Below are 26,659 nucleotides of genomic sequence, written 5' to 3' on the forward strand. Positions count from 1 at the left end.
AATACAGGTCATCATTTTTATTCTGAACTGGAATAAACTGATTGAAGCCAGATACTTTTTAAGGCAAACACACACACACACAGTTCTGGGTTGCTCATCTAGAGCAGGAAGCAGTCTCCTGCCTAACTGAGAAAGCAGTAAATGTCCTGGTCCAGTGGGTTAACTGCTGTGTTTAGGGGCAGAATGACAGATTTGTACCTTGTCAGCTCAGGGATTTGATCATGCAATCTTTTGGTTACTAGTCAAATGCTCTAACCACTAGGCTACGCTGCCGCCCCGTATGGCTGACTTGCTTAAGCAAATGTGGTTTCTAATGACAATTGTGATGTACAAACTATGGCATAAGTGGACGCCAAGAGGATAAGAGGCAATCTGTAATTTAAGACAATGAGCGAGCTAGGACGGACGTAACGTTAGTCAATATAACTATTTGTTTAGCACTTTTGAAATGTACAGCGACAGAATTCAGAACATGGGCCGTTCTTACAGTGCTCTCCCTGTACACCAAGTTAGAACCGTAGGATAAATAAAGGGGGCATATACGCAGACAATGAAAGCTCTTACAATATTCAATGATTACATTTCTCTAAAACAGGTTATAGGCTACAGTAAAACAGTCAGAACAGTAGGCGAAATTAAGAGGGGTAAATAGACCAAATTTACTACACAACAAACACTTAGTATTACTTTCTTAACTACAGTATACATATCTCCCTGGCATATTACATCATTTATGAAGCAGAAAACAGAACATTTTTGGACTCACATTGTTGTGCTCGGCTCACATAAATAAAGGTGAAATAAAATTTTTAAAAAAAAAACTTGAACAGGAAGGTTAACAGTAGTTAACAGTTGTTTTGAGCGCAGCACAAATCATGTTCCATTGACAGCATGGCCGATGTTGACTGTTTATCATTTTAAATTTGGAAAAGAGCCCCTTAATCCCAGATTTGGGACCACACAGCCACTGTCACTGATTACTTCCAAACCACTCGTTGAATTTGCGATTTCCAACTTGTTGTGTAATGTTTATGGCCGATGAGCACCGATACGTTTTATCTATAATTTCTCTTCATATGACAAGGATTAAAAAGGACTTGCCAGTAGATGCTCTGTATTTTTTGCTGGCTTGCCCCACCACCACATAAAACACTGAGCTAGGCTGAAACACCTGCATTTTGGAGCCGCCTTACTCAAGAAATCAAAAAAGAGACCATGATTGTATGCAACTTTATTAACTCAATGATATATATTATTTTTTACATTGTTTGCAAACTGATATGTGACAAGTATTAATGCCAAAATAACTTGCAAAACAGGCAAGCCCAGTTATTTATATTTTTTTGTGGGGCTCTGCCTGGTATACTGTACCCATACCCAGTTTTCTTTTCAGTGGGCATTGCCTATACTCTCCTTAATCCCTACTATTGCGTATCAAAGTATAGTGGAGGTATACGACGTATTACTTATGTAGTACAATAGAGAAATCATGCACAATGTAGCCTACACAATCGCAAAGCACGTGAAATATATTATATTTATATAGGCTATTTATATAGGCTATTTGCAATGTGCTATTCAGTCATCATGCACTGTTCCCTTACAAAAAAATATTGCAATCAGAGTTCAGTATAACTGCAGTTATAGTGCAGTATAAGTGAGTATTCTGCAAACACCGTTTTTTTTTTACTGCAGTAGTTTTGCAGTGTAACTACAGTTCACTATTGCACAGTGGCCTGATGGCCTTTGAGAAGGCAGAAGTTCCACCCATTACAAGTCAATGTGATTGGTTGATTCCACTGTCACTCCGAGTGTTTTGCCATAATACAGTTGAATGGCAGATGCCTTCTATCAGGTGTCTGATGGTCTAGCCAATGGCTGACTTAGCTAGCTAGATTTATCCCCCCTTTAACCCTTTCCTTTCTAACAAAAAATGCAGAGATTAAATCAGAACATATTTGAAAATAATGAGATGGTGTAACTGAGTCAGGTTTGTAGGCTTCCTTACTCGCACACGCTTTTTCAGTTCTGCCCACAAATTTTCTATGGGATTGAGGTCACGGCTTTGTGATGGCCACTCCAATACGTTGACTTTGTTGTCCTGAAGCCATTTTGCCACAACTTTGGAAGTATGCTCGAGGTCATTGTCCATTTGGAAGACCCATTTGCAACCAAGCTTTAACTTCCTGATGTCTTGAGATGTTGCTTCAATATATCCACATAATTTTCCTCCCTCATGATGCCATCAATTTTGTGAAGTCCCTGTCCCTCCTGCAGCAAAGCACTCCCACAACATGAAGCTGCCACCCCCGTGCTTCACGGTTGGGATTGTGTTCTTCAGCTTGCAATCCTCCCCCTTTTTCCTCCAAACATAACGATGGTCATTATGGCCAAGCAGTTGTAATTTTTGTTTCATCAGTCCAGAGGACATTTCTCCAAAAAGTATGATCTTTGTCCCCATGTGCAGTTGCAAACCGAAATTTGGCTTTTTTATGGCGGTTTTGGAGCAGTGGCTCAATTTAGGACTTGTTTTACTGTGGATATAGATACTTTTGTACCTGTTTCCTCCTTTGCTATTGTTCTGGGATTGATTTGCACTTTTTTCACCAAAGTACGTTCATCTTAAGGACACAGAACGCGACTCCCTCCTGAGCGGTATGACAGCTGTGTGGTCCCATGGTGTTTATACTTGCGTACTATTGTTTGTACAGATGAACGTGGTACCTTCAGGCGTTTGGAAATTGCTCCCAAGGATGAACTATTTTTTCTGAGGTCTTGGCTGATTTCTTTTGATTTTCCCATGATGTCAAGCAAAGAGGCACTGAGTTTAAAGGTAGGCCTTGAAACACATCCACAGTTACACCTCCAATTGACTCAAATTATGTCAAATAGCCTATCAGAAGCTTCTAAAGCCATGACATCATTTTCTGGAATTGTCAAGCTGTTTAAAGGCACAGTCAACTTAGTGTATGTAAATGTCTGACCCACTGGAAGTGTGATACAGTGAAATAAGTGAAATAATCGGTCTGTAAACAATTGTTGGAGAAATGACTTGTGTCATGCACAAAGTAGATGTCCTAACCGACTTTCCAAAACTGTAGTTTGTTAACATGAAATTTGTGGAGTGGTTGAAAAACGAGTTTTAATGACTCAAAACTAAGTATATATAAACTTCTGATTTCAACTGTACATGAAGGATGGTTGGTTGATATAAAATGTAAGATACACGTTATTCATATGTTGCATTCATATCTACATATCAACCAAATATCAAAGTTGAAGAAGAGGACTTTTGAGAATGTGTGAATGGTCTGTGGGCGACTTCTACCTTTGACCAGCAGAAACACAAACAATTATCACAAGACCACTTCTGGTTACCCTCACCGATTCCACAGTACCCAACTCTGTTTTCACCCACCCTGAAACCACAAATGGATGAGCCAAAAGGCAAGGGTCCACTTTTTTCCAAAAACTTCACTCCGACTGTCACAGACTCATCTTCATCCTGACCCTCGGTGCAAGCCTCGGGCTCTGAGAACTTCACCACACCTATCACCTCTGATAATTCGCCCTCATCCACTTTCATTTCTACTCCTGTCTTCAGCTTACTCTGCTTGCAATTTCTATCGTTCTTCTTTAACAAACCATCTACCTTTTTTCCCGACATTTTTTAACCAACTCAAGCTCACCATCTTCCTCCCTCTCTCTCTTAGATCTCATCTGCCTCTTTTTCCCTCCATTCCTCCTCCGTATTCCAAGTATACGTCTCCTTATGATAATACTGCACTTCTCCTGACATACATTTTGTTCTTGCTTTTCTCAAGGGACGCCATTTAACCGGCTGTCCCAATCTCAGTCAAATCAGCACGAACCCCTCGGGATGTAGCGCTCAACAGTGCATCCCACTTATAAAGCAGCTGCTTCGTCTGGATGTTATTCTTTATCAAAAGCTACCTCGACACTTTTCCATTTCAAACAAGCGCTCTCTCTGCCTTCCTTCTCCGACGTGCCCCCCCCCCCCCCCCCCCCTTCTCTTCTTGCTGGATGTGACCGACCTTGATAGAAAGCAATTCAAGGGGGAATTACACTCAAAATTCTAAATGTAAATATCTAAACATGGACTCAGAACTCGGACAGAAATTCAGATAGATGTTAGTTAAAATAAATTCAGTAAGATGTTGAGGCCTTAACATTACTCTTCTTTAAGTCACCACATACAGAGAGAGAGAGAGACTCAGTTAGTCTACCATTTGAAGTATTTTATTAGGCCTGTATGGTCTTAAAAGGAAGGAAAATACAATCATGAGGATGCACTTTTATAAACAATATACCGACGCACAGACAGCGCATTGCGCAAACAAAACAACCACGCTTGCAATATCAACTGGAATTACATGGGTCTATTACTGAACTTTTTGTTGAAAACAAATATTTGACTGTGAAGAGACTGTCACTGGCAAACATGGTTACAGACCAACAACATTATATAGTATCTCCTCCTCGTCAAGAAAATCACATGAGCTAATTATTATACACAAAGTAAGCAAAACAATTAAATCAGTCCAACATTGCCTAAAATGATGAATAAGATACTAATGAGATATACCTATATAAGCAATAGGCCTATAACAATTGAGATGTACAAACTACGGCATAAGGGAACGATGAGCGGATAAGAGGCAATCCGTAATTTCGATATTAATGAGCGAGCTAAAATGGACGTAGTCAATATAGCTCTTTGTTCAGCACTCTAGCGCCAGTTGTTTGTGTCGTCCGTTTTGGGAAAGTACCTGCGTAATTGCGCTCTCAGCTCACTCAGGTGCTTCGCTATATCACATTTGACATTGTCCATAAACTTGAGTTCATTTGCACACAAAAAAATCATACAATGATGGAAAGACCTGTGTGTTGTCCTTGTTAACGTAGACAGAAAAGATCTCCAACTTCTTAATCATAGGCTCAATTTTATCCCGCACATTGAATACAGTTGCGGAGAGTCCCTGTAATCCTAGATTCAGATCATTCAGGCAAGAAAAAACATCACCCAGATAGGCCAATTGTTTGAGAAACTCGTCATCATGCAAGCGGTCAGACAAGAGAAAATTATGGTCAGTAAAGAAAACTTTAAGCTCATCTCTCAATTAAAAAAAACCCGTGGATACTTCAGATGTACCACAATGGTGGTGATAGGGAAATGTTCTTCTTTCATCTTCAGTCGAGATTCCTAGACTATTTTACATAAACGGCTGCAGACTGTGAATGTCTAGTCTTCACCTTCACTCGTCGAGAGTTTGAGGGTCTGTGGTTTATTATTCAGGGTACAGCTAGGACCACTTTACACTGGCAGCCACCCGGCATGTTTTGGTCTCGAGATTTTCTTCTTCACTCGTGTTGAGAGTTTCTAACCATTTTGTAACATTCAGAAAACCGTCCCACTCCCCCCCCCCCCCCCCCCTTCCTCTCTGGTGGGAGAGGGTGGGGGCTCTCTTTGATCCTCACCCAGGAGGGAAGGTCATGGCATTTGTCATAACCTGTTATAATATGGTCATAACACTGTCATGACACCAATTTAGTCTTGTGACATATATTGCATTATTTTATGGCTAGTTATGACACCTTTACAAGAGTATCAAAACCCACAACTTACCACACGAGGCAAAACATTCCATTACACCATAGCCTACGTGTCAACAGTATGTTTATTATATATATTTTTTTATTTATTTTTTATTGACCATATTAGACAGACATGCACCTACCCCAATGCTCTGTTGCTGAGGACTAGGATAAATGCAGGAGCAGATTTCAGGAGCAGGACAAGACACCCTGTTTTTGACAGATGACTGATATAAGGTCATGTACGTGATAGGTCTATCTGGCTTACATGATTATGACGGCGTTGACAGCGTTATAAAGTGACACAGGATGCTCACAATGCTTCATGACAGAGTCCTAAAGTGTATTTTCTACAAGTTATTTAAAATGTGAAAAAACATGACTTTTAAAAACTCATTGAAACAACAGCAGAGGATTTAAGAAACACACTTTCAAATGAAAGGAAACGTCTTGTCAGAGAAAAAAATAATTTGAATATATGTGGGATTTGACCAGCCATAAAATAACACAATATATGTCACAACAGGTGTAAATATGGGTCATGACAGTATTAAGATAGGTTATGACAACTGTTATGAAATATGACAAATGTTATGAAATATTATGACATGGTTATGACACTGGGTGTCAAGTGAAGTGTTACCGAAAAGTGTGTTCCTGGTATTTGGTTAAAGGGGCAATCTGGTATTCAAACGACAACAAAGCAGTTACTGCCCACCACTTTTTTTGGGGCTATTAATGAATTCTAAAGCAACCAAAACACATGGGCATTTTTATTTTACAGGTATCCTTCTTCACTACAGTACTACCACAAACTAGCCAATAAACATGTTCAAATAAACTGTGGCTGAAACCACATGCCATTTGGAAAATATATTTTCCTGTTGCTGAGAGAGAGGTCAAGGTTCAAGTAAAATGCCAGACATACTACCACTAGCTGTGCCGTGTGAAATTCCACATGCTTATTTGACAAGTTTCCTCTGTGAAGCAACCAGGTATGTACTGTATATACACTTTAGTTGTCAGTAGTCACCCAGGTGTTCCATTTAAAACCAAATTGGCATTTGCAGGGATTGTGCCTTTTCTGTCAAATCGCACACTGCTTTGTCGAATCCACTCTGTATTCTGATTCATAGTCATTAACTATTACTCATACAGGAAACCAAAGCGACCAGAGTGTTACTGGCTGGAATTGGCTGAGCAGTAATGAATGCATTTTCTAGATAAAGGCCATTAATTGGTCCATACAGAATGTGTCCAAAATGGCACCCTATTCCCAATATAGTGTACTACATTTGGCCAGAGCTCTATTAGGCCCTGGTCAAAATAGTGAATTGTAAAGGGAATAGGGTGCCATGTGGGGCTCAGATGTAGTGTACTGAAGAAATGACAGGGCAAGAGCACAACTAATGGGGTTCTATTAATACAGACATAGAACATGGATATGGTCGGTACTACACACATGGATTTGAAGTAGGGTCTTTAACCTGGTAAGGGGATAAAATCTCTAATGGCCTAGCTTATATCATAGCCTGATCTTACATTACTGTAAGTTGATCATATGTTATATGATCACTGAATGTGATCGATTTGGTTAATGTGCATTATGCAATCAAGTGTTTTATTATGTACAATTCATTTTTGGCTCTGCTGTCCTGTGAACTGCAACTAGGCCTAAGGAACATTCAATGTCGTCTTGGTAAGTAATTCCAGTGTATATTTGGCCTTGTGTTTTAGGTTATTGTCCTGCTGAAAGGTGAATTGGTCTCCCAGTGTGTAAGGGATCTCGTCCTCCTCTTTTGAGGAGGAGAAGCGAGAAGGATTGGAGGACCAAAACGCAGCGTGGTAAGTGTCCATAATTTAATGAAGCAAAATGAACACTGAACAAAAACAATAAACAACAAATGAACAGTCCCGTAAGGTGAATGACAAAACACTAAACAGGAAATAAACACCCACAAAACCCAGGTGGAAAAAGGCTAAGTATGATTCTCAATCAGAGACAACTAACGACACCTGCCTCTGATTGAGAAGAATACTAGGCCAAACACAAAAACCAACATAGAAAAACAAACATAGACTGCCCACCCCAACTCACGCCCTGACCATACTAAAACAAAGACAAAATAAAGGAACTAAGGTCAGAACGTGACACAGTGTCTGTTGGAAAGTAGACTGAACCTGGTTTTCCTCTAGGACTTTGCCTGTGCTTAGCTCTATTCCTTTTCTTTTTATCCAAGAAAATTCCCTAGTCCTTGACAATGATAAGCATGCCCATAACATGATGCAGCCACCACCATGCTTGAAAATATGAAGAGTGGTACTCTAATGTGTTATGTTGGATTTGCCCCAAACATAATGCTTTGTGTTCAGAACAAAAAGTAAATTTCTTTGCAATATTACTTGCCTTATTGCTAATGTATTCTGTACAATCTTCCTTTAATTCGTCATTTAGGACCGGCAGGTAACTGAAAGGTTGCTAGATCGAATCTCCGAGCTGACAAGGTAAAAATCTGTCGTTCTGCCCCTGAACAAGGCAGTTAACCCACTGTTCCTAGGCCGTCATTGTAAATAAGAATTTGTTCTTAACTGACTTGCCCGGTTAAATAAAGGTTCAATTGTTATTATTAATTTTTAAACTCTACCTGGATTAAAATCACCATTGGCCTCATGGTGAAATGCCGGAGCCGTTTCCTTCCTCTCAGTCAGGAGTTAGGAAGGACGCCTGTATCTTTGTAGTGACTGGGAGTATTGATACACCATCCAAAGTGTAATGAATAACATCACCATGCTCAAAGGGATATTTAGTGTCTGCTTTTTTTCTTCTACCCATCAGTGCCCTTCTTTGCGAGGCATTGGAAAACCTACCTTGTCCTTGTTGTTGAACCTGTGCTTGAAATTCACTGCTCAACTGAGGGACCGTACAGATAATTGAATTTGTGAGGTACAGAAATGGGATAGTCATGGAACTTGTTATTTTACTCCTGAACTTGTTTAGGCTTGCCATAACAAAGGGGTTGAATACTTATTGACTCAAGACATTTCAGCTTTTTCATTTGTATTAATTTGTAAAAATGTCTAAAAACATAATTCCACTGACATTATGGGGTATTGTGTGTAGATCAGTGACACAATCTAAATTGAATCCATTTGAAATTCAGGTTGTAATACAACAAAATGTGGAACAGGTAATTGGGTGTGAATACTTTCTGAAGGCACTGTAATTGTCTTCAGCATTACGAATGACAGACACAAACTCGTCTGTAGCTGCAGCACCAGTCCATATTTAGCCACAGACCTGACTTGTCACAGAAGTGACAAATAACAGTCCATGAAAAAAAACAAAAAAAACTGCAATTCTTAAGCGCTAGCTGGCGTAAGACAAGGATATGGTGATATACAGTATCCCCAAAACATCAAAGATATTGGAGTCTGGTCTAGTGGTCTAGTGTTAAGGCTGCCAACTCCGAACCACTTATTCCCTTGACGATGCAAATTCGAGTCTTGAGTTCAGTCTCAGCCACTTTCTGTTTGTGGCCCTAATTCCTGTGTATCTCCCGCTCTACCTTCCCTCTGTCCTGTCATTCAAAAAAATATAAAAAACACAATTGTTGTCAGCTGTACATTCCCACTTTCCCTCTACTCTCTCTCTACAGTGTCTCCTCCAAGTCCTCTCCTATGCTGGTGGTATTCACCACAGGTAAGGACTCTCGGAGGGAGATGTCGTCCACCTGCTTGGCTCTCTCGTCTTGCTCCTCTAGGATGGATGGGGGCAGGCTTTCCACCTCAGAGTTGCTGAACACGTAGCCGGGCAAGGTGGTGTGGGTGCTGACGCTGTGCCTGGCTTGGCTGCTGCGGTACACGTGGCTGGAGAAGAGAGAGGAGGTGCCCGAGATCACGGCCAGCGGCTGGGGCTGACTGGTAGTGGTCTGGTTGAGGCCGTACCGGTAGTTGGCACATGCCGCCGGTCCCTTCCCGTCGAACTCCAGGTTCCAGCGGGTCCAGGTCTTCTTGATCTCTGCCTGGACCTGAAGAGAACAAGAGGATTGTGTGGGTCAGGTTATAGTATAGTATGGGTCGTGGTATTGTGTGGGTCATGATATGGGTCAGGATTTTGTATGGTAGCCTACAGTAGTTCAGACAACTTTTAGAATGGACGCAATGTTAGCACCTTTATCGCGAAACCTTTGTTGATGTAACAATACAAGAGCGCCTCCGACCATTCTCAATTAAATGACTCGCCACAAACAAGAAAAACAGAGTAGTGAATTCAAATGTTGTTTTGACCGACTGACATTCACAATGAAATTTGATGACAACACAACACAAGAGACTTGAATACATATTATTGCCAATGCCAAAGTTCCTATTGTGTTGTGGTGCCCACAAATGTCCTATTCACTTTCACTGGGCTTTTTCAAAGGTTTTAAAAGCTTTCAGAAATAAACAGCCCAACCCAGAAGCGTCAATTATCACTTAGCAACGAACATGGATGAGAGTAGGGGTGCTCTCGGAACATTACGTTCTAAATGACCAAACTCTCTAAATATTGTATATGGGACTAATAAATGTGGAAATTATTGGGGGAAAAGTAGCACTTTATTTTACAGTAGCTACGTTTTTTACAGTGGTATTTACCTGGTATTGACCAGCAAGTAAGGCGGTAGTAACAATGGGTATTTTCTGGTAGCCTACTTACTTACTTACAATACCCACAAACAGGGTTTGAAGTATCACTGATGGGTACAATGCATACGCACAGTATGAATGTTCTATTGTTCTAATAAATGACATCAATAAGTTCCATTAGTTCTAATAACATCCCCCCCCCCCCTCTCATTATGGTTAGTTCCTAGAACACTTAGAAATGGGCAACAAATGAGCACGTGACTTTGGTTCAATTAGAGAGTCCAGCATGACAGATTCTTAAAAAGCAGCAGCTCTAGAGCGGAGAAGACCTTCTGGCCGGGTCTGGTGAACAGTACTCACCTCTCCATTGCAGTAGCAGTAGATAATGGACACAAAGAAACCCTACGAAGAGATGAAAGCGACTAAGGTCAGAGGCATGTGTTGAAAGCTCAAATTCCCGCTGACAGTATAAACGATGTGACATTCTCTACAAATGAGAGGTGTCCATGACCTTCGGAGAATAATATCGACATGATGGTCTCAGGAAAGAGAGCTCTTAAAGAAAAACACACAATGGATTTTTTTTTTTTTTTTCAAAAGTAGTGTAATGTTAAGATAAAAGCATGTCCCACGACATCAGTTGTGTTGTGCATATCCAGCTATACACCTCAATCCCAAATGAATGGAAAAGATGAGCACCATTTACATTCCTGGTTTTATCTGGTGCTCATCCTTTCATTCATTTATTCATAGCTGGATTTGCACATGTCAAGAGATGTGTTTTCGTCTTGACATAAGACGACATTAGAGGTCAGAAAACATCTGAAAGAAGTGAAGGTGGAATGTCCCTTTAAGCTATAATGCTCAAATTCTCACATTTAAAATCGTATCAATATTGCTTTCAAGTGCTGAGCGATTAACTGAAATGTCTGTTATTTAAAAAAAACTAATAATTGACTAATTAGTTAAATTATTTGAATTTGATTTCATTCTGTTTTTTTTCTGTGAGCTCAATGCGCATTTTCTCACTGTAGTTTCTCGAATAGAGATAAATCAGATCAAGCCCGAATTGTGCAATGTAGTAGGGAGTTGTAGTTTACAACAGGCCAATATTCAACATAATTTAGAGCAGAAAAAGTGGTAATTAACTACAATGACCATAATCCATTGTGCGCCTACTTGTCCAGAGACCAAGAGAAGAGAGAAGAATGCACAATCAAGAGGGATGGAGCAGTTGCTTCGTGAGGTATCTCTACCTGAAAATACTTGATCGATAGTATTCAGCATTCATAAAAGTATTTAAAAAAATAATTTAACCGATTCGACCTCAAAAAGCACTAATTGCTCAGCACTATTGCTTCCTACAGTTTTAAAGCTATTAGCAATGGGCAATACAGTGCATTCGGAGTGTTCAGACCTCTTGAATTTAAGTTACTGCCGTATTCTAAAATTTATTACATTGCTTTTTTTCCCGCCATCAAGCTACACACATACATAATGACAAAGCAAAAACAGGTTTAGACATTTTAGCAAACGTATAACATTTAAAATTAAATAAATATCACATTTGCATAAGTATTCAGACCCTTTACTCAGTACTTTGTTGAAGCACCTTTTGCAGTTATTACAGCCTCGAGTCATCTTGGGTATGATGCTGCAAGCTTGGCAAACCTGTATTTGGGGAGTTTCTCCCATTCTAATCTGCAAATCCTCAAGCTCTGTCAAGTTGGATGGGGAGCGTCGCTGCAGAGCTATGTTTGATCGGGTTTAAATCCAGGCTCTGGCAGGGCCACTCAAGAACATTCAGAGACTTGTCCCGAAGTCACTCCTGCGTTCATCTTTCCCTCGATCCTGACTAGTGTCCCAGTCCCTGACCCTGAAAAATGTCCACAGCACGAGTCACATGCGCCGAATACAACAGGTGTAGTAGACCTTACAGTGAAATGCTGAATACAACAGGTGTAGTAGACCTTACAGTGAAATGCTTACTTACGAGCTCTTAAACAACAATGCAGTAAAGAAAAGTGTTAAGTAAAAAATATAAACGTAACAAGTAATTAAAAGAGCAGCAGTAAAATAACAATACCGAGGCTATGTACTGGGAGTACCAGCACAGAGTCAATGTGGCACCGGTTAGTTGAGGTAATTGAGGTAATATGTACATGTAGGTAGTTACAGTGACTATGCATAGATAATAAACCGAGAGTAGCAGCAGTGTAAAAGGGGGGGGGGGGGGGGGGGGGGGGGCAATGCAAATAGTCTGGGTAGCCATTTGATTAGCTGTTCATGAGTCTTATGGCTTTGGGGTAGAAGCTGTTGAGAAGCCTTTTGGACCTAGACTTTGCGCTCCGATACCGCTTGCCATGCGGTAGCAGAGAGAACAGTCTATGACTAGGGTGGCTGGAGTCTGACAATTTTTAGCAGTTGCCATATCAGGCAGTGATGCAACCCGTTAGAATGCTCTCGATGGTGTAGCGGCAACTTTGAGGATCTGAGGACCCATGGCAAATCTTTTAAGTCTCCTGGGGGGAATAGGCTTTGTCGTGCCCTCTTCACGACTGTCTTGGTGTATTTGGACACCAAGGAACTTTTTAGGCTCTCAAACTTGCCTGACGGTGAGAATGGGGGCGTGCTTGGTCCTCCTTTACCTGTAGTCCACAATCATCTCCTTTGTCTTGATCATGCTGAGGGAGAGGTTGTTATCCTGGCATCACACTGCCAGGTCTATGACCTCCTCCCTATAGGCTGTCTCATCGTTGTCGGTGTGTCGTCAGCAAACTTAATGATGATGTTGGAGTCGTGCTTGGCCATGCAGTCATGGGTGAACAGGGAGTACAGGAGGGGACTGTATCTGCCACACTGATCCCCTGTATTGAGGATCAGTGTGGCAGATGTGTTGTTACCTACCTTTACCACCTGGGGGCGGCCCGACAGGAAGTCCAGGATTCAGTTGCAGAGGGAGGTGTTTAGTCCCATTGTCCTTAGCATAGTGATGAGCTTTGAGGGCACTATGGTGTTGAACGCTGAGCTGTTGTCAATGAATAGCATTCTCACATAGGTGTTCCTTTTGTCCAGGTGGGAAAGGGCAGTGTGGAGTGCAATCTGTGGATCTGTTTGGGCGGTATGCAATTTGGAGTAGGTCTAGGGTTCCTGGGATAATGGTGTTGATATGAGCCAGCCTTTCAAAGCACTTCATGGCTACAGACGTGAGCGCTACGGGTCAGTAGTCATTTGGGCAGGTTACCTGAGTGTTCTTGGGCAGAAGGGACTATGGAGGTCTGCTTGAAAAATGTTGGTATTATAGACTCAGGTCAGGGACAGGTTGAAAATGTCAGTGAAGACACTTGCCAGTTTGTCAGTGCATGCTCGGAGTACACATCCTGGTAATCCTTCTGGCCCTGCTGCCTTGTGAATATTGACCTGTTTAAAGGTCTTACTCACATCGACTACGGAGAACGTGATCACACAGTCGCCCGGAACAGCTGATGCTCTCATGCATGTTTCAGTGTTACTTGCCTTGAAGCGAGCATAGAAGTAATTTAGCTCGTCTGGTATGCTTGTATCACTGGACAGCTCGTGGCTGTGCTTCCCTTTGTAGTCTGTAATAGTTTGCAAACCCTGCCACATCCGATGAGCATCGGAGCCGGTGTAGTACGATTCAATCTTGGTCCTGTATTGATGCTGTGTCTTTGGCTTTGCCTGATTAAGTGATATGACATGCTATTCTAAAAAATAATTTCTCTGTAAATGTAATTAACTAGAAAGTCGGGGGCACCACAAAATAATGTTTATAGAGCTTTTATCTTCCGAATAAACTCTTAAAGACCTAGTAACCTTTTACATCAGTAGCAGTCATATTTAATCCTCGCCTTATTCAGTCTCATCTGAAAGTTGTAAATTCTTGGTTATCTTCACGAACCCTGGCTAACAATCAGCAATACAAAATTTGGTTTAATTATTTATTTATTAAATACCTAAATAATCACACAGAATTACATCTACACAGAATGGATCATACATTGATTACAAATTATGTCATAAAGGAAAACGGCCCTAGCGGACGGAACAGATATGACAGCTGGTTACACAAAGAAAGGGGGTTTGAGTGAAAGAGCAGGAAGACTGAGGAGCAAAAAGGTTTTGTGTCTATCGGGCTGTAGGCAGCTATGCTATCGTAAATACAGTATCTTATGCATTCTAAATAACCGCCCATTTGAAAAAGGAGAATGCAATAAATATTTACTCTGAGCAGCACTTCGGTAGATTGGTTGACGATAGAAGGCGGGTTGGTCCAGCATGTCTCTGGTGGTAAACTGGATACGTTGTAGTATCGTTGTGTGTGTTAGACAGATACGTCGTCCGTCCTTTCCTAGCCCACGTTTACAGCGACTGCTAGGAGGTATCACTTCTGGAGTGAATAAGAGTTCAAAGTTCATACCAAGTTGCCATACTTTTAAGCTCATGTTATATTCTGGCTGGTATAGTCGAAATTCATCCTTTCCGCATGTTGACCGTCATCTTCACTTTGAAATTCGATGCTAATTTTGTTAAGTTATTATCTGATCCCATTTAACGTAGGACCATCGCCCTAACGTCCTTGGAACAGGAAGTAACATTTTCGTAAAGGGGCTTATATAGGGTTGGGAGAGAGGGCAGTGTTTCATAGTTTACAACCAGTGTCTGTTCACATGGGCGGGGCCACTGAGTTGAACATAGTTCCCTCATGAAAACCATTTCTCTCATTTAGGGGCTAAAATTACATTTCATATTTTAACAAATAGTTTCATATTTAAACATTTAAATTGCACAACAATTCCATATGAATCTGATAACTAGAATGTGTAGACTTTCCAATATACAGTTCATGTCATCCTATCATCAGTAATAATGTCTCAGACGCCAAATGATCTGACATCATATTCATTAAGTACCAACGCATATTTTCAAATGGTTGGATTACCGAAATATGGTTCAGTTTCCCACCTTTTGATGTTACCAGACTCTCCATGTTAACAAAGTGATTTTCAATAGTCACATCGGTAGAGTAGAGAGAGGAAAAAGGGGAAAGAGGGTCATATACCTCCCCCATCAGGCCAACGTCATGACAACGCTTTGCATGTTTGATGTTTCGTCAGAGGGAATAGCGGGATTTCTTATAAGCTTCAGGGTTAGAGTCCCGCTCCTTGAAAGTGACAGCTCTACCTACCCTTTCGCTCAGTGCGGATGTTGCCTGTAATCCATGGCTTCTGGTTGGAGTATGTCAGAGTGACCATTTGGTTCTTGGTCACCTCCCTGACCAAGGCCCTTCTCCCAGTGATTGCTCAATTTGGCCGGGGGCCCAGCTCTAGGAAGCGTCTTGGTGGTTCCAAACTTCATCCATTTAAGAATGATGGAGGCCACTGTGTTCTTGGGGACCTTCAATGCTGCAGACATTTTTTGGTACCCTTCCCCGGATCTGTGCCTTGACACAATCCTCTCTCGTAGCTCTACGAACAATTCCTTCAACCTCATGGCTTGGTTTTTGCTCTGACATGCACAGTCAACTGTGGGAGCCAATATAGACAGATGTGCCTTTCCAAATCATGTCCAATCAATTGAACTTACCACAGGTGGACTCCAATCTAGTTTTAGAAACATCTTAAGGATGATCAATAAGATGCACCTGAGCTCAATTTCGAGTCTCATAGCAAAGGATCTGAATACTTATGTAAATGTGTATTTTACATGCAATACAAAGCAGGATCCCCAATTGGGGTGAATGCGAGCACCTGGAAAGAGTTGAAAAAGAGCTCACAGTACATTCGGACCTCCCATCCGACCCCTTTGAACGAGTGTGGCATGCCCACAAACACTATGTAGTGGACCCCGAACACCAGCACCAGCACTAGAGTGGACTTAGCCAGTTTCCTGTGAAAGGGACAGTAGAACACTGTATAATCCTCTATTGAGGGAATCCGTTGTGCAGCATCAGACAAAAATCTAATACAATACAAAACATTAGGCCAGGGGTGGCAAAATCAATCTCTGGAGGGCTGTGTCTGCTGATTTATGTTATTTCCATTTGAATTGTGTCCATTTAAGATCTATACAACTGGCTGAGGGGAGTTCCTAATCAATGATCAATGAATGATTGATCAATAAATTATTGATTGATCAATCAAGTACAAGGGATTGAGTTTGACACCCCTGCATTAGGCTGTATGAGAAAGCCTACTGTCCATGATACGTGTCTGGTAAAGTGCATGAGTTTACGTGTCTGGAAAAGTGCATGCGTTAGGTATCTGGTAAAATGCATGTGTTAGGTATCTGGTAAAATGCATGCGTTAGGTGTCTGGTAAAATGCATGCGATAGGTGTCTGGTAAAATGCATGCGTTAGGTCTCTGGTAAAATGCATGCGTTAGGTGTCTGGTAAAATGCATGCGATAGGTGTCTGGTAAAATGCATGCATTAGGTGTCTGGTAAAATGCATGCGTTAGGTGTCTGGTAAAGTGCATGTGTTAGGTATCTGGTAAAATGCATGCGTTAGGTATCTGGTAAAATGCATGTGTTAGGTATCTGGTAAAATGCATGCGTTAGGTATCTGGTAAAGTGCATGTGTTAGGTATCTGGTAAAATGCATGCGTTAGGTATCTGGTAAAATGCATGTGTTAGGTGTCTGGTAAAATGCATGCGTTAGGTGTCTGGTAAAATGCATGCGTTAGGTATCTGGTAAAATGCATGCGCTAGGTGTCTGGAAAAGTGCATACGCTAGGTGTCTGGAAAAGTGCATACGCTAGGTGTCTGGAAAAGTGCATACGCTAGGTGTCGGGAAAAGTGCATGCGACTGGAAAAGTGCATGCGATGTGTGTCTAGAAAAGTGCATGCGATGTGTGTCTAGAAAAGTGCATGCGATGTGTGTCTAGAAAAGTGCATGCAATGTGCGTCTGGAAAAGTACATGTGGTGGTGATGGGGTTTGAGAGGGACAGGATGGAAAAGACATGGGTCAAGCTAAACCACATGCAGCTGGCATCGAGCTAAAATAATTGAACTTCTTGCCAGCCATCTTTATCTGACAGTCCCTTGCAGTGCTTGGGACTGAAATATATGCCGGTACTCATTTTGGGTGCCGGTATTGTTTACATTTAGGTACAGGTGTTCCGCATCAAGTTTGAGGTAATATTCTATAAGAGGAAGAGGAGCTCAAGCAGTAGAACATTTGAGGTGCCAGTACTCCGCTCCGGTGAGCTCAGGCCCGAGTCAAGCACTGCTCCCTTGGTCAGTCAGGAAAATAACCTCACACTCAACGTCAACAAAACTAAGGAGATGATTGTGGACTTCAGGAAACAGCAGAGGGAACACCCCCCTATCCACATCGATGGAACAGTAGTGGAGAGGGTAGCAAGTTTTAAGTTCCTCGGCATACACATCACAGACAAACTGAATTGGTCCACTCACACAGACAGCATCGTGAAGAAGGCGCAGCAGCGCCTCTTCAACCTCAGGAGGCTGAAGAAATTCGGCTTGTCACCAAAAGCACTCACAAACTTCTACAGATGCACAATCGAGAGCATCCTGGCGGGCTGTATCACCGCCTGGTATGGCAACTGCACCGCCCTCAACCGTAAGGCTCTCCAGAGGGTAGTGAGGTCTGCACAACACATCACCGGGGGCAAACTACCTGCCCTCCAGGACACCTACACCACCCGATGTCACAGGAAGGCCATAAAGATCATCAAGGACATCAACCACCCGAGCCACTGCCTGTTCACCCCGCTATCATCCAGAAGGCGAGGTCAGTACAGGTGCATCAAAGCTGGGACCGAGAGACTGAAAAACAGCTTCTATCTCAAGGCCATCAGACTGTTAAACAGCCACCACTAACACTGAGTGGCTGCTGCCAACACACTGACACTGACTCAACTCCAGCCACTTTAATAATGGGAATTGATGGGAAATGATGTAAATATATCACTAGCCACTTTAAACAATGCTACCTTATATAATGTTACTTACCCTACATTATTCATCTCATATGCATACGTATATACTGTACTCTATATCATCGACTGTATCCTTATGTAATACATGTATCACTAGCCACTTTAAACTATGCCACTTTGTTTACATACTCATCTCATTTGTACATACTGTACTCGATACCATCTACTGTATCTTGCCTATGCTGCTCTGTACCATCACTCATTCAATCCACACGTTAACATGAATATCGAGCCAACCTTTGCATCTAAATTGTTCAAAGACACTCAGCAGTTACATTTATTTATTTTTAATAAATCACAGCTAGAGAAAGAGTTAGGTGAAGTAGAGCGAGGGAGAGAGCAAGAGGAAAACAGTCTACATCCCAAATGGCACCCTATTCCCTATATTGTGCACTACTTTTGACCATAGCCTTATCAGTGACAATCCTATCTACACCTGTGGGAATGGAGCGGGCTCAAGAGACAACCTGGATCTGATGTCGTGTCTGTTTACTAATGACTGACAGGAGGGTTACCCCCTCAGCCTTCAAGCCTTGGCACAGACCTGCCAACCAACACATTACCCCAGACAGGAGTGGGAATTAAACAAAGACTCAGGCAGCCCTATAGGGATCCTGGCCCAACGCTCTTAACCGCTAGGCTACCCGCCGCCCACAACTGGGTTTAATAGACCAGTGGAGGCTGCTGAGGGGAGGACGTCTCATAATAATGGCTGGAACGGAGTCAATGGAATGGTATCAAACACACCAAACACCTGGCTCAGACTGCATATTGGCGTAAAAATATGTTTTTTTGCCTGACCGTAATGCATTATGGGAGTCATGTTTAATTCATCTTTTCCAATACACATATTAGAAAATAAAATATGCATTCTCCCATGGCTACGACGCAATACATTTAATAAATCCCAACATTTCAACAGCTTAGCTGCCTTCATCAGGGTTTCGGACACAGATGAACCTGCTTTAAATTCATAACACAGCCTGTATCCTCAGCCTCAGTAAATGACGTGAACGGTTTGTAAACACAAACACATGGATCATGAATAGAAAATAAAATGATTCAACTCAAAGGCACATTTGGAATAAGATGTTCATTATAAAAGGCACATTTACTGAAAAGTGGTCTTTACAATATCTAATGTTTTTTTCAATCAAAATCACATAAATGAGATTGACTAAAGCAACAAGGCACTAATGAGACATCAACCCTACCTGCATTGCTTCCGAGTGTCATATCTCCCAGCATTTGTCTCTCTGATTTTTGTGGCCAGCACTCGCACAATATTCACAAACAAAATAAAGTTGAGCTGAAAATCAAAACAAAGCAAGCATGATTCACTGCTCATTGTAGCGGGGCTACCGTTCTGTGGCTGACATGGTCAGATTGTCTCATTGTAGTAGGGCTACCGTTCTGTGGGTGACATGGTCAGATTGTCTCATTGTAGTAGGGCTACCGTTCTGTGGGTGACATGGTCAGATTGTCTCATTGTAGTGGGGCTACCGTTCTGTGGGTGACATGGTCAGATTGTCTCATTGTAGTGGGGCTACCGTTCTGTGGGTGACATGGTCAGATTGTCTCATTGTAGTAGGGCTACCGTTCTGTGGGTGACATGGTCAGATTGTCTCATTGTAGTAGGGCTACCGTTCTGTTGGTGACATGGTCAGATTGTCTCATTGTAGTAGGGCTACCGTTCTGTGGGTGACATGGTCAGATTGTCTCATTGTAGTGGGGCTACCGTTCTGTGGGTGACATGGTCAGATTGTCTCATTGTAGTAGTTATACCGTTCTGTTGGTGACATGGTCAGATTGTCTCATTGTAGTAGGGCTACTGTTCTGTTGGTGACATGGTCAGATTGTCTCATTGTAGTAGGGCTACCGTTCTGTGGGTGAAATGGTCAGATTGTCTCATTGTAGTAGGGCTATCGTTCTGTAAGTGACATGGTCAGATTGTCTCATTGCATCAATGTTCCTATGGTCCAAATGTATTGTAATGGGCCAGAACTGACACATGCCGGCATCAAATAACATGAAATCAATGTGAACCTATTACAATTTCACTTATTGCATTGTCACTTAATAGGTTGGGAAATAGAGTTGCAAAATTCCGATTATTTTCCCAAAATTCCCAGGTTTTCTAGAAATCCTGGTTGGATTATTCCCGAATCAGGATGTAATAAGTGGGAAAACCAGAAACCTCCAACCAGGTTTTTGGGAATACCAGGGAATATTGGGAAAATTACCAGAATTTTACAACCCTATTGGGGAATCAAATATATTCTCTTTGGCAGCATTTCCTCACAGATGAAATATGACAGAGACAACTGAAGGCTTAGCACTCTGATTCACTCTGGTCCACACAGTCTGACTGTCTGGATCTGCACTGGGTCCCTGAGGAGTAGATGTCCGACAGTCAGTCTGTCCTCTGAAACTCCTCCTATTGAACTAAATCCACTAATAATACTAGAAGGAAAGGCACTATCAGCACATCACTTCATAGGTCTGACTGACTGCTTTGACATTCTCACTCTCTGGAGTCTGGAGAGAAAGAGTAACTGCAGTGCCGGTGGTCTTGCACCCGGCAGTGACACATATTCCTCTCCCCACCGGATACCAGGTTTCAATCCCCACTCCAACACTTTGTCATTTTGCACTCAATAAAGAAACAAGATTCTGGGCATCGATACACAGCATGTCAAATTTGCTCCCTCACCATTATCTCTAATCATGACATTTCTACCATGATATAATTGAACTTGTATCAAAGGTTTGGATGAGATTACATTTGAATTGAAAGACAGGGCTGTAACCTGTAGTCCACTTTGATTTCATTAGAATAACCTATGTCCTTGGTCATGCGGCCGGTTAAGAGCAATAGTATTGAAAGGGATGCAAATGTATTTATCTCTGCCGAGACTGAGCGAGTGGTGTCAGTCAGAGTGTTGGTGGCCGAGTAAGAGCACCAGGGAGTCCCTAGTCCACTAGGGAGCAGGGACAGGTATACTGTACACCAAGGAGTCCCTAGTCCACTAGGGAGCAGGGACAGGTATACTGTACACCAGGGAGTCCCTAGTTCACTAGGGAGCAGGGACAGGTATACTGTACACCAGGGAGTCACTAAGCCACTAGGGAGCAGGGACAGGTATGCTGTACACCAGGGACAGGTATACTGTACACCAGGGAGCCACTAGGGAGCAGGGACAGGTATGATGTACACCAGGGAGCCACTAGGGAGCAGGGACAGGTATACTGTACACCAGTGAGTCACTAGGGAGCAGGGACAGGTATGATGTACACCAGTGAGTCACTAAGCCACTAGGGAGCAGGGACAGGTATACTGTACACCAGGGAGCCACTAAGCCACTAGGGAGCAGGGACAGGTATACTGTACACCAGGGAGCCACGAGAGAGCAGGGACAGGTATACTGTACACCAGGGAGCCACTAGGGAGCAGGGACAGGTATGCTGTACACCAAGGGAGTCACTAGGGAGCAGGTACAGGTATGCTGTACACCAGGGACAGGTATACTGTACACCAGGGAGCCACTAGGGAGCAGGGACAGGTATGCTGTACACCAGGGAGCCACTAGGGAGCAGGGACAGGTATACTGTACACCAGGGAGCCACTAGGGAGCAGGGACAGGTATGATGTACACCAGGGAGCCACTAGGGAGCAGGGACAGGTATACTGTACACCAGGGAGCCACTAGGGAGCAGGGACAGGTATGATGTACACCAGGAAGACACTAGGGAGCAGGGACAGGTATACTGTACACCAGGGAGCCACCAGGGAGCAGGGACAGGTATACTGTACACCAGGGAGCCACTAGGGAGCAGGGACATGTATACTGTACACCAGGGAGCCACTAGGGAGCAGGGACAGGTATACTGTATACCAGGGAGCCACTAGAGAGCAGGGACAGGTATACTGTACACCAGGGAGCCACTAGGGAGCAGGGACAGGTATACTGTACACCAGGGACAGGTATACTGTACACCAGGGACAGGTATACTGTACACCAGGGAGCCACTAGGGAGCAGGGACAGGTATACTGTACACCAGGGAGCCACTAGGGAGCAGGGACAGGTATACTGTACATCAGGGAGCCACTAGGGAGCAGGGACAGGTATACTGTACATCAGGGAGCCACTAGGGAGAAGGGCCAGGTATGATGTAAACCAAGGAGCCACTAGGGAGCAGGGACAGGTATACTGTACACCAGGGAGCCACTAGGCCACTAGGGAGCAGGGACAGGTATACTGTACACCAGGGAGCCACTAGGGAGCAAGGGCAGGTATACTGTACACCAGGGAGTCACTAGGGAGCAGGGACAGGTATACTGTACATCAGGGAGCCACTAGGGAGAAGGGACAGGTATACTGTACACCAGGGAGTCACTAGGGAGCAGGGGCAGGTATGCTGTATACCAGGGAGCCACTAGGGAGCAGGGACAGGTATACTGTACACCAGGGAGCCACCAGGGAGCAGGGACAGGTATACTGTACACCAGAGAGCCACTAGGGAGCAGGGACAGGTATACTGTATACCAGGGAGCCACTAGAGAGCAGGGACAGGTATACTGTACACCAGGGAGCCACTAGGGAGCAGGGACAGGTATACTGTACACCAGGGAGCCACTAGGGAGCAGGGACAGGTATGCTGTACACCAGGGAGCCACTAGGGAGCAGGGACAGATATACTGTACACCAGGGAGCCACTAGGGAGCAGGGAAAGGTATACTGTACACCAGGGAGTCACTAGGGAGCAGGGGCAGGTATGCTGTATACCAGGGAGCCACTAGGGAGCAGGGACAGGTATACTGTACATCAGGGAGCCACTAGGGAGAAGGGACAGGTATGATGTACACCAAGGAGCCACTAGGGAGCAGGGACAGGTATACTGTACACCAGGGAGTCACTAGGGAGCAGGGGCAGGTATGATGTATACCAGGGAGCCACTAGGGAGCAGGGACAGGTATACTGTACACCAGGGAGCCACTAGGGAGCAGGGACAGGTTTGATGTACACCAGGGAGCCACTAGGGAGCAGGGACAGGTATACTGTACACCAGTGAGTCACTAGGGAGCAGGGACAGGTATGATGTACACCAGTGAGTCACTAAGCCACTAGGGAGCAGGGACAGGTATACTGTACACCAGGGAGCCACTAGGCCACTAGGGAGCAGGGACAGGTATACTGTACACCAGGGAGCCACTAGAGAGCAGGGACAGGTATACTGTACACCAGGGAGCCACTAGGGAGCAGGGACAGGTATGCTGTACACCAGGGAGTCACTAGGGAGCAGGTACAGGTATGCTGTACACCAGGGACAGGTATACTGTACACCAGGGAGCCACTAGGGAGCAGGGACAGGTATGATGTACACCAGGGAGCCACTTGGGAGCAGGGACAGGTATACTGTACACCAGGGAGCCACTAGGGAGCAGGGACAGGTATGATGTACACCAGGAAGACACTAGGGAGCAGGGACAGGTATACTGTACACCAGGGAGCCACCAGGGAGCAGGGACAGGTATACTGTACACCAGGGAGCCACCAGGGAGCAGGGACAGGTATACTGTACACCAGGGAGCCACTAGGGAGCAGGGACATGTATACTGTACACCAGGGAGCCACTAGGGAGCAGGGACAGGTATACTGTATACCAGGGAGCCACTAGAGAGCAGGGACAGGTATACTGTACACCAGGGAGCCACTAGGGAGCAGGGACAGGTATACTGTACACCAGGGACAGGTATACTGTACACCAGGGACAGGTATACTGTACACCAGGGAGCCACTAGGGAGCAGGGACAGGTATAGTGTACACCAGGGAGCCACTAGGGAGCAGGGACAGGTATACTGTACATCAGGGAGCCACTAGGGAGCATTGACAGGTATGATGTACACCAAGGAGCCACTAGGGAGCAGGGACAGGTATACTGTACACCAGGGAGTCACTAGGGAGCAGGGGCAGGTATGCTGTATACCAGGGAGCCACTAGGGAGCAGGGACAGGTATACTGTACATCAGGGAGCCACTAGGGAGAAGAGCCAGGTATGATGTAAACCAAGGAGCCACTAGGGAGCAGGGACAGGTATACTGTACACCAGGGAGCCACTAGGCCACTAGGGAGCAGGGACAGGTATACTGTACACCAGGGAGCCACTAGGGAGCAAGGGCAGGTATACTGTACACCAGGGAGTCACTAGGGAGCAGGGACAGGTATACTGTACATCAGGGAGCCACTAGGGAGAAGGGACAGGTATACTGTACACCAGGGAGTCACTAGGGAGCAGGGGCAGGTATGCTGTATACCAGGGAGCCACTAGGGAGCAGGGACAGGTATACTGTACACCAGGGAGCCACCAGGGAGCAGGGACAGGTATACTGTACACCAGGGAGCCACTAGAGAGCAGGGACAGGTATACTGTACACCAGGGAGCCACTAGGGAGCAGGGACAGGTATGCTGTACACCAGGGAGTCACTAGGGAGCAGGTACAGGTATGCTGTACACCAGGGACAGGTATACTGTACACCAGGGAGCCACTAGGGAGCAGGGACAGGTATGCTGTACACCAGGGAGCCACTAGGGAGCAGGGACAGGTATGATGTACACCAGGGAGCCACTTGGGAGCAGGGACAGGTATACTGTACACCAGGGAGCCACTAGGGAGCAGGGACAGGTATGATGTACACCAGGAAGACACTAGGGAGCAGGGACAGGTATACTGTACACCAGGGAGCCACCAGGGAGCAGGGACAGGTATACTGTACACCAGGGAGCCACTAGGGAGCAGGGACATGTATACTGTACACCAGGGAGCCACTAGGGAGCAGGGACAGGTATACTGTATACCAGGGAGCCACTAGAGAGCAGGGACAGGTATACTGTACACCAGGGAGCCACTAGGGAGCAGGGACAGGTATGCTGTACACCAGGGAGTCACTAGGGAGCAGGGACAGGTATACTGTACACCAGGGAGCCACTAGAGAGCAGGGACAGGTATACTGTACACCAGGGAGCCACTAGGGAGCAGGGACAGGTATGCTGTACACCAGGGAGTCACTAGGGAGCAGGTACAGGTATGCTGTACACCAGGGACAGGTATACTGTACACCAGGGAGCCACTAGGGAGCAGGGACAGGTATGCTGTACACCAGGGAGCCACTAGGGAGCAGGGACAGGTATACTGTACACCAGGGAGCCACTAGGGAGCAGGGACAGGTATGATGTACACCAGGGAGCCACTTGGGAGCAGGGACAGGTATACTGTACACCAGGGAGCCACTAGGGAGCAGGGACAGGTATGATGTACACCAGGAAGACACTAGGGGGCAGGGACAGGTATACTGTACACCAGGGAGCCACCAGGGAGCAGGGACAGGTATACTGTACACCAGGGAGCCACTAGGGAGCAGGGACATGTATACTGTACACCAGGGAGCCACTAGGGAGCAGGGACAGGTATACTGTATACCAGGGAGCCACTAGGGAGCAGGGACAGGTATACTGTACACCAGGGACAGGTATACTGTACACCAGGGAGCCACTAGGGAGCAGGGACAGGTATACTGTACACCAGGGAGCCACTAGGGAGCAGGGACAGGTATACTGTACATCAGGGAGCCACTAGGGAGCATTGACAGGTATGATGTACACCAAGGAGCCACTAGGGAGCAGGGACAGGTATACTGTACACCAGGGAGTCACTGGGGAGCAGGGGCAGGTAGGCTGTATACCAGGGAGCCACTAGGGAGCAGGGACAGGTATACTGTACATCAGGGAGCCACTAGGGAGAAGGGCCAGGTATGATGTAAACCAAGGAGCCACTAGGGAGCAGGGACAGGTATACTGTACACCAGGGAGCCACTAGGCCACTAGGGAGCAGGGACAGGTATACTGTACACCAGGGAGCCACTAGGGAGCAAGGGCAGGTATACTGTACACCAGGGAGTCACTAGGGAGCAGGGACAGGTATACTGTACATCAGGGAGCCACTAGGGAGAAGGGACAGGTATACTGTACACCAGGGAGTCACTAGGGAGCAGGGGCAGGTATGCTGTATACCAGGGAGCCACTAGGGAGCAGGGACAGGTATACTGTACACCAGGGATCCACCAGGGAGCAGGGACAGGTATACTGTACACCAGAGAGCCACTAGGGAGCAGGGACAGGTATACTGTATACCTGGGAGCCACTAGAGAGCAGGGACAGGTATACTGTACACCAGGGAGCCACTAGGGAGCAGGGACAGGTATACTGTATACCAGGGAGCCACTAGAGAGCAGGGACAGGTATACTGTACACCAGGGAGTCACTAGGGAGCAGGGACAGGTATGCTGTACACCAGGGACAGGTATACTGTACACCAGGGAGCCACTAGGGAGCAGGGACAGGTATGCTGTACACCAGGGAGCCACTAGGGAGC

At 44.8% G+C, this 26,659-nt stretch overlaps 1 protein-coding gene across 1 annotated transcript in view; it reads right to left on the bottom strand.

The window, feature by feature from the left end:
- Positions 1–9,186: 9,186 nt before the first annotated feature.
- The window catches only part of LOC110527560 (parathyroid hormone 2 receptor-like), a 55,842-nt gene continuing 38,369 nt past the window's right edge, over positions 9,187–26,659 (bottom strand). The window contains exons 10-13 of the mRNA XM_036983048.2: positions 19,441–19,535; positions 16,014–16,152; positions 10,606–10,647; positions 9,187–9,644 (exon numbers count right to left, since the gene is read on the bottom strand). Coding sequence (XP_036838943.1) covers positions 9,267–9,644; positions 10,606–10,647; positions 16,014–16,152; positions 19,441–19,535 — 654 coding nt within the window. The 3' untranslated portion in view covers positions 9,187–9,266. The remainder of the gene's footprint in view (positions 9,645–10,605; positions 10,648–16,013; positions 16,153–19,440; positions 19,536–26,659) is intronic.

The sequence above is a fragment of the Oncorhynchus mykiss genome, chromosome 7 (assembly GCF_057628025.1).
Source record: "Oncorhynchus mykiss isolate SJ-2025 chromosome 7, ASM5762802v1, whole genome shotgun sequence".
NCBI lineage: Eukaryota > Metazoa > Chordata > Actinopteri > Salmoniformes > Salmonidae > Oncorhynchus > Oncorhynchus mykiss.